General features: G+C 38.4%; 1 protein-coding gene across 2 annotated transcripts; it reads left to right on the top strand.

The window, feature by feature from the left end:
- The first annotated feature begins 2921 nt into the window (after positions 1-2921).
- Positions 2922-11793, top strand: stc1 (stanniocalcin 1). Of its 2 annotated transcripts, none has more exons than XM_032579552.1 (4): positions 2922-3284; positions 4897-5036; positions 5163-5374; positions 7393-11793. In XM_032579552.1, the coding sequence occupies exons 1-4, from the start codon at positions 3101-3103 to the stop codon at positions 7691-7693; spliced, it is 837 nt and encodes a 278-aa protein (XP_032435443.1). In that variant the 5' UTR covers positions 2922-3100; the 3' UTR covers positions 7694-11793. The 2 variants fall into 2 exon arrangements, with proteins under 2 accessions (XP_032435443.1, XP_032435442.1); XM_032579551.1 differs by having other exon boundaries at positions 2924-3284; positions 4894-5036.
- The last annotated feature ends 375 nt before the right edge of the window (positions 11794-12168 follow it).

Raw genomic sequence — 12168 nt, 5'->3', positions numbered from 1 at the left:
TGAGTGCTGTAATAACCAGTGAACTGGAAGGCTAGTCAGAATTTAAAGTCTGGAAAAGTCTAGTTGCATCTATAGTGTGAGAAACAGAAAAGTTAGAGAGGAAAGGGTTTTGTTGGGACAAGACGAATGAATTTAATTTTAACAAAGTGTGAAATTGCATACCTGTTAAATTGCAATAACATCAGGGAGTTGCTATCATCAAGAAGGACATCATCAAGGAGTTATTGTTTCAGCATCATCAGGTTGAAAACTTGGAAAAGACACTGCATCATCAAGGAGGAACCCTCCATATGTTACTGGCTAGGTGCCATCGAGGCAAAATCCTCATTGGGTTCTTGTCTTACTTTCGTAAAAACGAGTTAATCTACTCATCCAGTTTGTAAGCTGCTACTGTTTGTGTTTCGATTATAGAGAAAGATTTAGTGGGACAGTTGGTAGCAGCTTATTCATTAGACTTATTTTTCCATTAAAGGGCACTGGAGCTGCTGGCAAGGGCCCATTGTTGGCTTTCTTGCCAGGCATCAGGTTCCAACAGTTTGACAAGATGCTAAACTCCTGGTATTCATAAGACAGTACAATGATTTTGAATTACTAACTGTTTCTGACTCGAAGGATAAAAATAAATAAATCAAGGTTATTTAGTATTTGGAGTTCATGTATGCTTGGCTCAGAGACACTAACTGATCCCCAACATGTGTGATAAGAGAAATAGCATAGCTACATGACTTTCAGAGGACCTGTAGCAGTAAATCTCCATCTGAATCTTTCCCTCCTTTGATTATCGGAATATTTCAGCCTCCATCCTGTCTGAAACGGCTGAGCGTTGCACGATGTGAGGAGGCGTGAGGCCTCCATGATAAATGATAGCTTACAGTCCCACACATAATCCTCTGTATGTCGGGCACGTGCAGCTGGACTCCAAGCCAGCGTTTCTTCGCAGTTCCAGAGAGGGCGGCGATTATTCGCAGTTTGTGTGAGTAGCTCATTTCCATGTCAAGTTGATTTCCTAAAGCCAAAGAAACAATGGCGTCATCACTGAGCATGGTTCAGGAAAATGTCAGCGCGATAAAGGAAATATGTCATTTGAATGTTTTGGGTTGACATTCAGCCAGGGCTGTTGACATCTGGTGAAGTACCTACTAAATTTGACTAAAACACTTGTTGATTAAAATGTTATTAAAGTGTTAAAGAGCTGGGAGTCTGTGTACTTGGCCAGTTATGCAAAATCTGAGCTGTTCAGAAGAGACATGGATGTTACATAGATGTCTATTGAAAGCAAGCTTAGTGATGATTTTTAGGCTTTGTTATAACATATATGACAACAGGGTGCCACTGTACTGTAATATTCTTAAACAGCTCTGACAGAAGTCATTTAAAGTTTTCAGCATGTATAATCCGTGGATTATACATGCTGCTACACCCACCATAAAGGAAAGTTTTTATTATAGGTCGACCTCAAGTATAAAATGTCATTATATTTTACAAATGAATATATGAAAAACAGATCATATACTCACAATGTCATTTTTATCCAAAATGAGATTGTGTTTGTGATTTGACAGAATAGTTCAGATGTTTTAAAGTGAGTTTCTGTGAAGTCATTAATGATAACAGTTCCCTAACCATTATAGCAAAAGGCTCTTCAATTGAGGCAGCCATTACTGATAATAACTTCACATAATCTCACTTTAAAAACTCTAACCTTCGTTCTTTCAAGTTTTATAGTTTCAAGCTAAGTCTGCAGTCCACATTTTCTGGGAAATGTAATGGTCCTGTTTTTGTAACTAGAAATTCAACAAATGGTAAATGGTTTGAACTTCTATGGTTCTTTTCTAGTCATGCTGAGCACTCGAACTGCTTTACACTTCAGTCACATTCACCAGCCGCACTCATAAATGCACACATTTATACATCAATAGGCAGATTGGTAGGCAACTTCAGGGGCACGCTGGTATGTGGCAGCAGTGGAAGCTGCAGTCAAAGCCATCACTTTTAGATTGCAGGGATCATACTCTTTGATAAAAGACCCAAATGCATATCTGACTCAAGTAAAATGACTATTGTGTAATGAAGAATAATATGGAGAACTTACAGGAGAAAACTGCAGCAAATGCAGGTCCAGAAACATTGTCCAGAAAAATCCAGCAGGAAACAGAAAGGCTTGGATACTGGTTGTGTGAGTGATTGCTAACAAGATACAAGTGGTTAATTACAAAATAGATGCACCTGTGAGTGAAGGCCAACTGGTAGACTGATGGAAAGTGAAAACTGGAAGAAAAAAGGGACATCATTTTGAATCTACAGAACAGAACACAAAAACGAACTAAGAAAGTAAACAGAAAGAGGCGAACTGATATGACATTAATGAACACAGGGAACTGAAAAAAATATGGCTAAAATTAAACGGATATAAATACTAGGGAAATTATCCAAATAACCCAAGGATCATGACACTCTTCTCACTCAGCCACAATCAGCTGAGCAAAATTTAGCTAAAAACAAATAGATTTGGGATCAGACTCGTTGGTTTTAGAAAAATGTAAAAAGCACATATAGCCCAAACATGGAAAGAATCCATCATCCTGCAATTACATATATATAATTGCAGGAGATATATATAACTAACGTCATGTTCATGAGAAGAGGTGCAATTGTCTGTTATTAAGGTTAAGTAAAACGTGCCTCATGTTGAAAATTCTTATTCTTATTATTTTATGCTGAAACAAGACTTTTCGGGCGCTCCCTCTTCTTTAAAAGTCATTATTAGAATCAGAACAGAAAGGAAAACATGTTGCATTGCACAGTAAATCAGCCGCTAAAGTCCAGATGTCAAACTGTACGACCCGGTAGCGTTGACCGCTGTTAGATTATTCCATCAATTGACGATAGCAGGGAGAGCAGCGCCACGCTGCTGCTGGATGGTGATTGGTCCGAGCGCTGAACTCGTAACATAAAGCGCTCCCATATAAACCCCGTGCAGACCTGACATCGGTGCAATCTGTCATTCAAGTCAAAAGGATAGAGAGGAGTGCACAGTAGGAGGAAATTACTTGTTCCAGCCTAGATTTGCTCAGCCGAGGCTCCAGGAGCGTTCATTCTTATGAACTGCACACAAAGCAGGAAGCGTCTCTGTGCATTTAGTTGTGCGATCTCTTGCGCTGAGAGGACAATGCCTTTGAGGACCGGACTTTTTCTCCTGATGGTGCTGAATGCATCTGCATATGAACTGGAGCAAAACGAGTCCTATTCACCCAGGAGAGTACGCTTTTCTGTCAACAGCCCTTGTAAGTAGCAAGATGCCTCCATCTGCATGCATTTCAGAGAGCACTGCTTTATCATGATATTTTTTACACATCATTTACACAAATGCACTGGCTTACCTACGAGGAGATTATTATTTTTTGTCTTCTCCTCATTTTTTTCTCTTTCTTTCTTTTTTTTTTTTTTGGCCTATGCAGGCTTTTTCTGTGCGATCGAGCGAGTAGCTTCACGGGTGCGGGATTAACGCTGTGGTTTTTGCCGGTGTCCTGCCGGCAACAGATGAGCATGGAGCTTGGTGCTGACACCTGAGCGCACAGGCTGTGTCATGCTGTTCGTCTCTGTCTCCGCTGCATATATCAGCATAGTGGAGGACTTTTAATGTAGCGTTTAATGTCAGCTTTGAAGTTAGAGATAGAAGTAGGTTACATTGGTGTACATTTTTTTTTCTTCCAGCTTGCCTCAGAAAAAAAAGAAAAGAAAAAAAAACCCTGCCTGCCACTGGGGGTGGGGAGGTTAGATGCAATCATTTAACCCTATTAGTTGGAATCTCTCATGTTAGTGGTGAATCAAAATCCTGATTCTGCAGGAAAACGCACTGCAAAACGTAAATCTCGTATTGTTTTTTTGTGTGTGTGTGTTGTTGTTTTTTTAGCTCAGCGATACAAAGCAAATGGGAACAGGGATGCTCATTCACTCCTGCAGAAACTGCTTCATCATCATAAGATTTTGGAATGGCAAGCTGAATTTTCAGAGTAATTTCTGGCCCCTTATGCCAGGCACACTTAATCTGACTCGGGTCAAACACAGATTGTCCCTGATTCAGATGATGGCAAAGAGAGCGCAGGCTCTTTAGTTGTGTAGAATTTGAGTCCCTTTTTCTCCGTGGGTTCTTGAATCAAAAATGAAGAAGTCAACATTGTGATTTTCAACAATGTGCTTTATTGCTTTGTTCTGATGTGTAATGTGAAATTTCAGCAGTGGACCAAGATCAGGTTTTTTTGTTTGTTTTTTGTTGGGTTTTTTTTTTGCACAAATGTCAAATGCGTGAACATTGCTTAGGGACGTGCGATTTCAGAGAATTTGAAGATTGGGGTTATCGTTTGCCTCATCAGCCTAATAACTATTCTAGTCATGCAATATTCCTGCAATGAGTAAAGCAACATTTTTTTCAAATATATTTCATCATTTCTACATGTATAAAATCCATTCTACCTACCAAAACTGAGTTAATTGTAGATGGTAGGGTCTGAAGGGCTCAATTTAGTTTGACATTTAAGACTAATTTTAAAACATGGAGAATATGTCTTCATTTGCTGTATAAAGATATATCTACAGTCTTGCTATTTCTCGTTCTCATTATTTAAATGCTACTTAAAAGAGCCAAATGGTAGTCCCTGCAAAGAGCCCGAGTCTGAGATTCTTGGAGCTTTAAGGTGTCCAAACTCCAGTCAAGGCACTTTCAGACTTGAGTGACTGTACGTCTTTTGTGAACCACCAAAGTATGAAACATTCCCCTTTGTTGGCTGCATTCTTTTTGCCAAATCCTTGGCAACTCTTGTGTAATGAGCTCAGTGATTCCCAGTGAACCCGCTGTTGGTTCCCATGCTGACAGATCATTCTCTGTGCACACAGCAGATGTGGCACGCTGCCTCAACAGTGCCCTCCAAGTTGGCTGTGGAGCGTTCGCTTGCCTGGAAAACTCAACGTGTGACACAGATGGCTTACATGACATCTGCAAGTCTTTCCTGTACAGTGCTGCTAAATTTGACACTCAGGTACACACTTTAAGTCTCTCTTTCTCTCCCGCTTCCTCTTTCTGATTGCTGCTTGCCGGGTCAGATTACATGGGTGTAACTGTGCAGGACATGAGAATGTGTGAAGCCCTGCTCTTTTCTTTCCAGGGTAAAGCGTTTGTAAAGGAGAGCCTTAAGTGCATCGCCAATGGCATCATCTCCAAGGCATTCCCCACCATCCGTCGCTGCTCCACCTTCCAAAGAATGATAACCGAAGTCCAGGAGGAATGCTACAGCAGGTTGGGCATCTGCAATGTTGCCCAAGCCAATCCAGATGCTATTGGTGAAGTTGCACAGCTGCCAAGTCATTTCCCCAATAGGTGAGCTTTTCACTTCGCCATGACTTACCCACTTAGTTGGAACAGAATTTAATCTCCAAGAATCGTGTCTTGGAGACACGATTCTTAGTTACAACTTACTGTTAACAATCTTAACACTAAATTTATTATTTATTTCTAAAGTTTCCTGTGATTTTTGTTTTCTTTAAGTAATTTTCCATACTGTACAACAGAATGAAACAAGACTATCAAGTTTGGATGTTTTCATTCCTTTTGTTGCTGTAATACATGCTGGATTGCAGTTTAGGAGTGGACACAAAAGAATCGGAGGGTGGAGCATGAGACTCAGTCAGGGCTAGAACTACAGTTTTGTTACTCCCATATGCATGACATCAGATAACACAGCATGAACATAAATGCAAATGAAAGACAAATGAACACTTAATTAATTTACAATGTGTTGCAAATGTTTACTTTATATATATATATAAAGAAATATATAATATATTTCATTTCAGTTTTATGTGACAGATCAACCGAAAGTTTAACATATTTGGGATGTGTAAGCAACTGATGTTTTTTTTGTTTTGTTTTTTTTATAATTTAGATACATTTAATTTTCCTGGGTCAAAACTTTGCAGAACCAGCATTTGCTGCATTTATAGAAGTAAGAAAGAACAATTTGGAATAAGTTTCTATTAGATTTATACATCTAGGAAGTAGAGGTCTTCTTTGCAAAATATCTCAAGATCCATTCTGAAGACTTGTTACATTTTAATTGTCTGATAACAGACAAGCGTTACCACACATTCTTAATTGGACTTCAGAATTTTTGAGGCCATTTGTTGTATCTGAATATACAGTGATCCAAACTATGCCATGGCTCCAGCTGTGTGTTTGAAATTATTGCTTCCATGTCCCTGCTAAAGAAAAGTATTCCCATTGTATGATGATGCTACCTGCTACCTCACCTTCAGAATGCTGTTCAAGTTTTTGCTTCAAGGATACCAGAAAGTCCAACTTTGGACAAATCTGGCCAGAACACATTTGTTTGGGTGTTTACTGTCCTCAATATGTTCTTTGGTAAATTGCAAAATATACTTTATGTGGCTTTCTTTCAACAATAACTTTCTTGTTGCCAGATTTTCATGAAGGACAAATTTGTAGAGTCCTCATCTAGTTAAGCCTGTTGCATTAAGCAATAAATCTATTATTAATCAATTAAAATGACCTCAATAGTTTCCAGTTGTCTGATGTATAGTGCTTAAAAATAGTCTCAAAACAACATTATAGTTTATCGCAATAACGTCTGGGACAATTTATCGTCCAGCAAAATTTGTTATCTTGACACGCCTACGAGCAGTGGTGGTCCACCTGCACTGCTGATCCCTGCAGCTCCCCCAGAGGTTAGACCTTATGCTGTTTGAGAGATTTGTCAGTTCAGGGACAGGCATGTCTTGGTAAAGCTGCAACTGTACTTCACTCTTTCCCCCTGCCCCCCCTTTTTTTTTTTAGATTGAACAATCCTCTGTCAGATGTTTAACTTCATCTCTGACATTGGTCTTCAGGATTCAGTTTTTTTCCTCTACTATGCTCTAACTTTGTTTGACTTTAAGTGCATTATTTTTCATAGAAAAGATAATAATGAGATTTTGATTTACTATGTAAGTGACTTCCGAAGTCAATTGGTTGCACTCAATTGTATTTAGGGGTGTCCAATTAAAGGATCTGATTACAACTGTATGGCAAATGTGTGAATATCCCTCTTAATTTACCATTATGCACTACTTTGTGCTGGGTTCTAATAAAATCTAATGAAGTAATAATAAAATACATCAATGTTAGATGTATTTTATTGATGTAAATAAAATACATCAATATTGCCAATGCAAAATTGCAATGGGCAATGCAATGACATTTGCATTGCCAAAAAATGCAAATGTTTAATTGGCTGGATTGTGTTAGCGAGGCATAACATGCATACACACAGGGCTGTATAATTTTTCTCCAATCATGTTGCAATCTCTGAAGAAAAATCCTCCATTTCTTTGTTGTTCTAGGTTTTATGGTAAGCTTCTACAGAGCCTGATGGACTGTGATGAGGACACAGTTGACCGTATCAGGACCAGCATGGTGCCACGGCTGGGCCCAGAGATGACCATGCTCATTCAGCTGCTGCAGAACAAGCCCTGCCCATCCACTGCCGGGGCAGCGGCTTCAGTCGTCCCAACTGGCGCGGAGACCCGCGCAAGCTGGCGCTGGTCCATGGGTCCCAACATGTACAAGATCCAGCCTAATCTGCGAAACAGAGACTCTGCTAGTCATTTAGGCAAAAAGCGCCCTGGCAGCGACGGGTCCTAACTTCGGCTCAGATTAAGAAATATCCACCCAGTAAGTTCAGTTATTCCCCAGCGGTGATGAAATCTGTGTCTCTGCTAGTTTGGAAGTTATTGAAACATGCACCTCTTAGAAATACCAGACCACCCATACAGTTGATATCAGTTTGATTGTTGTTATATTGTATATCCTACATGTTAGGCTTGAGTGAACCCGTCTTTCATTGACTGATTTCAAATAAGTCTGCTCACAGTCTGTGTTGAACATGTGGCTGACAAAAACAAGGTGTTGTTATTCAAAATTTGCTCATGAATATAAGTCAGTGGTTTGACTATCATTGGTTGAAATTTTTGGTAGATGTATGTTATGAGCATGAGATATGAGTGTCATAGCACTTCACATAACACTTAAATGTACTGTATACTAACTTATATGAGACAGCCATAATCTGCCCTCTAAAAGAGTGCTCATGTGGACTAGGTCTGTAGAGGTTTCTGGAGGATACCTTAAAGTGACCAAAAACACATAAAACTGCCCTGAATGCTATCCACAAAAATACCAAAATTACGTTTAGCTATAGCACATAGAGTTTAGGATTTATTTTCTGATGGCAGAAAAAAAAAAAAGATTGTCCAGGTCGCGGCCAAGTCTATCTAATATCTTATATCCAGACACTTGCAACGCATAAGACTGTTGAGCTACATGCGGGACCAGTTTAGTTCTTAACTGAGCGTGAAACAGCGATGTACGTGCCGTAGCTGAATGACATGTTCACTGTTGAGAGTGAGAACAGCCATCTTTTTGGACTGTGGTGATCGTCGTTCTCGGAAGTGAATCATGTAACACTGACTTCCTGTATCAAGATAGAGACTGACTATTTAAAAAAAAAAAAAAAGCCTTGATATTTATTTTCCTACTATATTATTTAATGTTTTTATTATGTTATGCATTATTGTAGTTTTACATAGTTTACAGGTTACTAGCAGTTTAGACATGACCCCTGTTTGAACATGAGCTCTATGCCAAAAAAAAGGAAAGGTGAGATGACACTCTGGTGACTGAATGGGACCCGTCATGACTCTGTGCTGGCCATAGGGGAACAAGGTTGGTCATTCAGGTCAGGTGATTTAATTTATGGGTGTTTCGAGAGACTGCTTTGGTTTTAAAACAAAAGCTGCTGTTGTGGTTGCTTGAAGTCCACTTTTAGAGAACATTGTGCACATTAGTGAAGAATAACCAAGTCAGTAAAACAAACACCAGTGTAAAGTAATCTTTTAATGAAGTGTTCCCTAATATATTTACACTTTATCTATAATCTGGTTTTCATAAAAAGTGATGCGCTGCTATGTCTGGCTACTCTGCACATAGCAACGTAGCAATAGTTTTGAACAAACGTCAGCAGTATCAGAATATTCATATAAATGTCTTTATTATGAATAGCGTGGTTAAACAGCAGAGCATAAAGAGAAATAACACACCTAAAACATATTTTCCACTTTTCCTTGTTTGTGCGTAAGTTAAACTTACCACTGCAGGACAGCTAATTTGTACAGAAAGTTATAAAAGTTGCAGTTTAGCGTCCATTGCCTTTAAAGTTGTGGGATTTATATCTGGTGGCCATGTTTATTAGCTTTTAGACACTGCTGCTGTAGCCTTTAGTTAAACGTTTCTGTTTAAAATACATTAAAAGTTCCTCTGGCAATCAGCCACAGCTGCTAATATTCATCGGATTGCAAGAAAAATCTAAATCTGCAGTGGCCTTCACAATGCCTAGAGAGCATTTGTTTGTGTCTTTTACTTGCTCTACCATTTGTTCCCTTTTGAAGCAATTGTTTGCCCATGCACTTTTTTGCAATCATAAAAGTATATTTTTTTAAATGTATGAATTATTTCAGGAATATTCTGCACTATTCGTTATTCTGTCACTGATTTTGACGAATGGTCCTTGACCTGCAAATACCAAATTTTAGCAGATTCTGGTAGTTTCTTTTAAAACTATAAAGTAAGAAGACATCCAAACAAATAAAAAAGTTTCTAACTGTCTTGTTGGGGGCAGACATTTGTTATTTATGTTAAGAAATTGAGCTGCTCTAAGACATATATGTATATTAGCATACTTGGCTGGCATAGCCAATGCATCATTTTTGCTGTATTTAATTTAGCAAACTTTACATACTTATCTTAACTCATTTCAAAGGCAGTTTCTTTTTTAACAATGTCCTTAGCTTCCTCTGATATTATTATGACACCTCTCATTTTCACCACAACATAAATTCTTCTAGTCAATCTTAACAAGTAACTATAATTTAAACTCAGCTCATTTACAGCAACGCAATAATTCAGATTGAACAGTTTAGCCCTGAGACATAGGCATTCAGAAGGGACCTCATGCTGGTGTTTGTTTTAATTTGAACCCTGTTGATGGATTATGGTTTGGCACTGTGGACTTCTAGTAGATGACTTCTGTTAGCTTAGAGTGAAGTTTAGCTCAATTAGACCGACTTATTAAAAAATGTGCACCTCAAAGCAAGAGAAGCAAACTTCTACCTAAGGTTAAGTTTGATTTAGAATATCAATTATTTCAAATATTAAACACCACAAATTGTTTTGATTACTATAGTTTTATTTTTAATAGTGATTCTTTTTTTGTTATTATTTTGGCTTCATTAAAGGAACTGATGGCTGTCTCTTTTCAATGAGAACAATTTTGTCTTGGATTGTTTAGAGTGAAGCACAGATCTTGGAAAGAAAAAGTTTTATTTTTCAGTCTCACTTTATGAGCTACGCTAAGAATTCCAAACTATGCAATAATCACTCACAAAGGATTCACTGCAACACGGAAATTGATCTTTATCTCATGCATCGCCAACTGATGCTGTGTGAGTAAAGTAGGACCATGTGTGCTCTCGTGCTGCACTCACGGTGTGAAGGCATCGCACCTCTATGATGCTTTCTTTTTCCGTGCTTTGTCTACACCAGTTCTTCTTTTGTTCTGTGAACAGGAACGCTTCTTTCATGTCATGCTGTGCAAACGGGCGGGGGAGGGGGGAGATGTTCCGAAAGAAATACTGGGTAGTTAAGAACTATAGTGACACTGTAGTATATACTAGCTTGTATTTTATTTTTGAATTTGCACTTTGCATCTTAACCACTATAAAGGGCATTGAAAACATTCAGCATGTGTGCAACTGAGGCATATTTTACTTACCCAGTGAATGGAGATGAGTTTGAATACCACGTATCCTGAGGGGGTCAGGGCTTCTTCATGTTCTCTTGATCCATTTGTGTGTATCTTTGTTGACCATGGGTAAATCCAAGACCCAACAGCTGCTGCTAAAACTACCCTGTATGATGCTGGAACCTGTCAGCACACAATGAGCTCACCATCAGTCATTTAGACGTCTTACTGTTGATTCATGTCTTCATATTTATTTTTCTGTCATGTCTGATTCATTTGGCAAGGGCAAATCGACTGTTTTATCACCAAGTAAAAATGTAACAGTAATTTTAGAGAATGTACCTGTATACTGAATGTCTCCAGACAAGGACAGGCCTAAGTTGGCCGATGAAAGCTTTCGAGAAAGCTCAAAGTCATAGAAGTTTTGTCTTGTTTTTATGTAAATTCCTTCTTTTCTCCATTTTAATCCAGGTATTGGGAGTTTAAGATGAAACTGGAGCATTGTTAAATTGGCCTGTGGTGAGCTTTGTCAGACTGTTCCTGTTACTACTCCAAACTAAAACCCTCTCTCACTTCTGGAGCTTCATGGTACTCGTTCCCCTCAAAACTTGAAATAGATTGTTGTGCTTTCATTTGAAAAGCTTCAGTGATTAGTAAAAGTCTGTTTTCATTTCCATCCAACAGTGAGGCTTATTTTACAGATTCAAATATATCAGATTCAAAAGTGTGTCTCTGTTATAGATCACTGAAGTTCCTCAAAACAGATTCTATGTAATGCATGATAAACCCTTGTGAATCACTTGCACTTTAAAATATACCCATACACATATATACCCACACTGTGTATATGTTTGGGTTTTTCCTCTGTACTGAAAAGTCATAAAAGATACAAATGCATCAACTGTGTGTCTTTTGCTGATAAGAAATAAAAAATTTCTCAAATCTAGCTTGTGTGTGGAATATGTGGTTGTGTTCGTGTTTAACTCGTATGAACCCATCTTAAGGCACCTTTTGCACACAACATCTACTATTTCAAAGTCCTTCAGGCCTTAATTCTTCTCTTTGAGCTGCTCTCACGCTCTCTCAAACGTCTATAATTTGACTTTTGTATATCTATCAAACTGTGCTGGTTAGGAAAGGGTATATTTTCCCATGTCTCATTGGAAAACCACAAACAATCCTGAAGAAGCAAAGTGATTTAACCATCAGTGTTTCATTGACTTACTGGGTGGGATCTTTGTATACAGCTCATTTCAGATGTATTTATTTATCCTGACCTTTTCAGATTTGTTTTTATGTTACATCTGCAAACTTCATTGCA

The sequence above is a fragment of the Xiphophorus hellerii genome, chromosome 12, assembly GCF_003331165.1.
Source record: "Xiphophorus hellerii strain 12219 chromosome 12, Xiphophorus_hellerii-4.1, whole genome shotgun sequence".
NCBI lineage: Eukaryota > Metazoa > Chordata > Actinopteri > Cyprinodontiformes > Poeciliidae > Xiphophorus > Xiphophorus hellerii.
The sequence above is the reverse complement of the archived record's forward strand: the minus strand, read 5'-3'. Positions and strand labels throughout refer to the sequence as shown.

Coding starts and splice junctions, on each gene's coding strand:
- stc1 (XM_032579551.1), top strand. CDS start 3,101: ATGAACTGCACACAAAGCAGGAAGCGTCTCTGTGCATTTAGTTGTGCG. Junction 3,285..4,893: donor CTTTTCTGTCAACAGCCCTT/GTAAGTAGCAAG, acceptor CTGTGCACACAG/CAGATGTGGCACGCTGCCTC. Junction 5,037..5,162: donor CTGCTAAATTTGACACTCAG/GTACACACTTTA, acceptor TTTTCTTTCCAG/GGTAAAGCGTTTGTAAAGGA.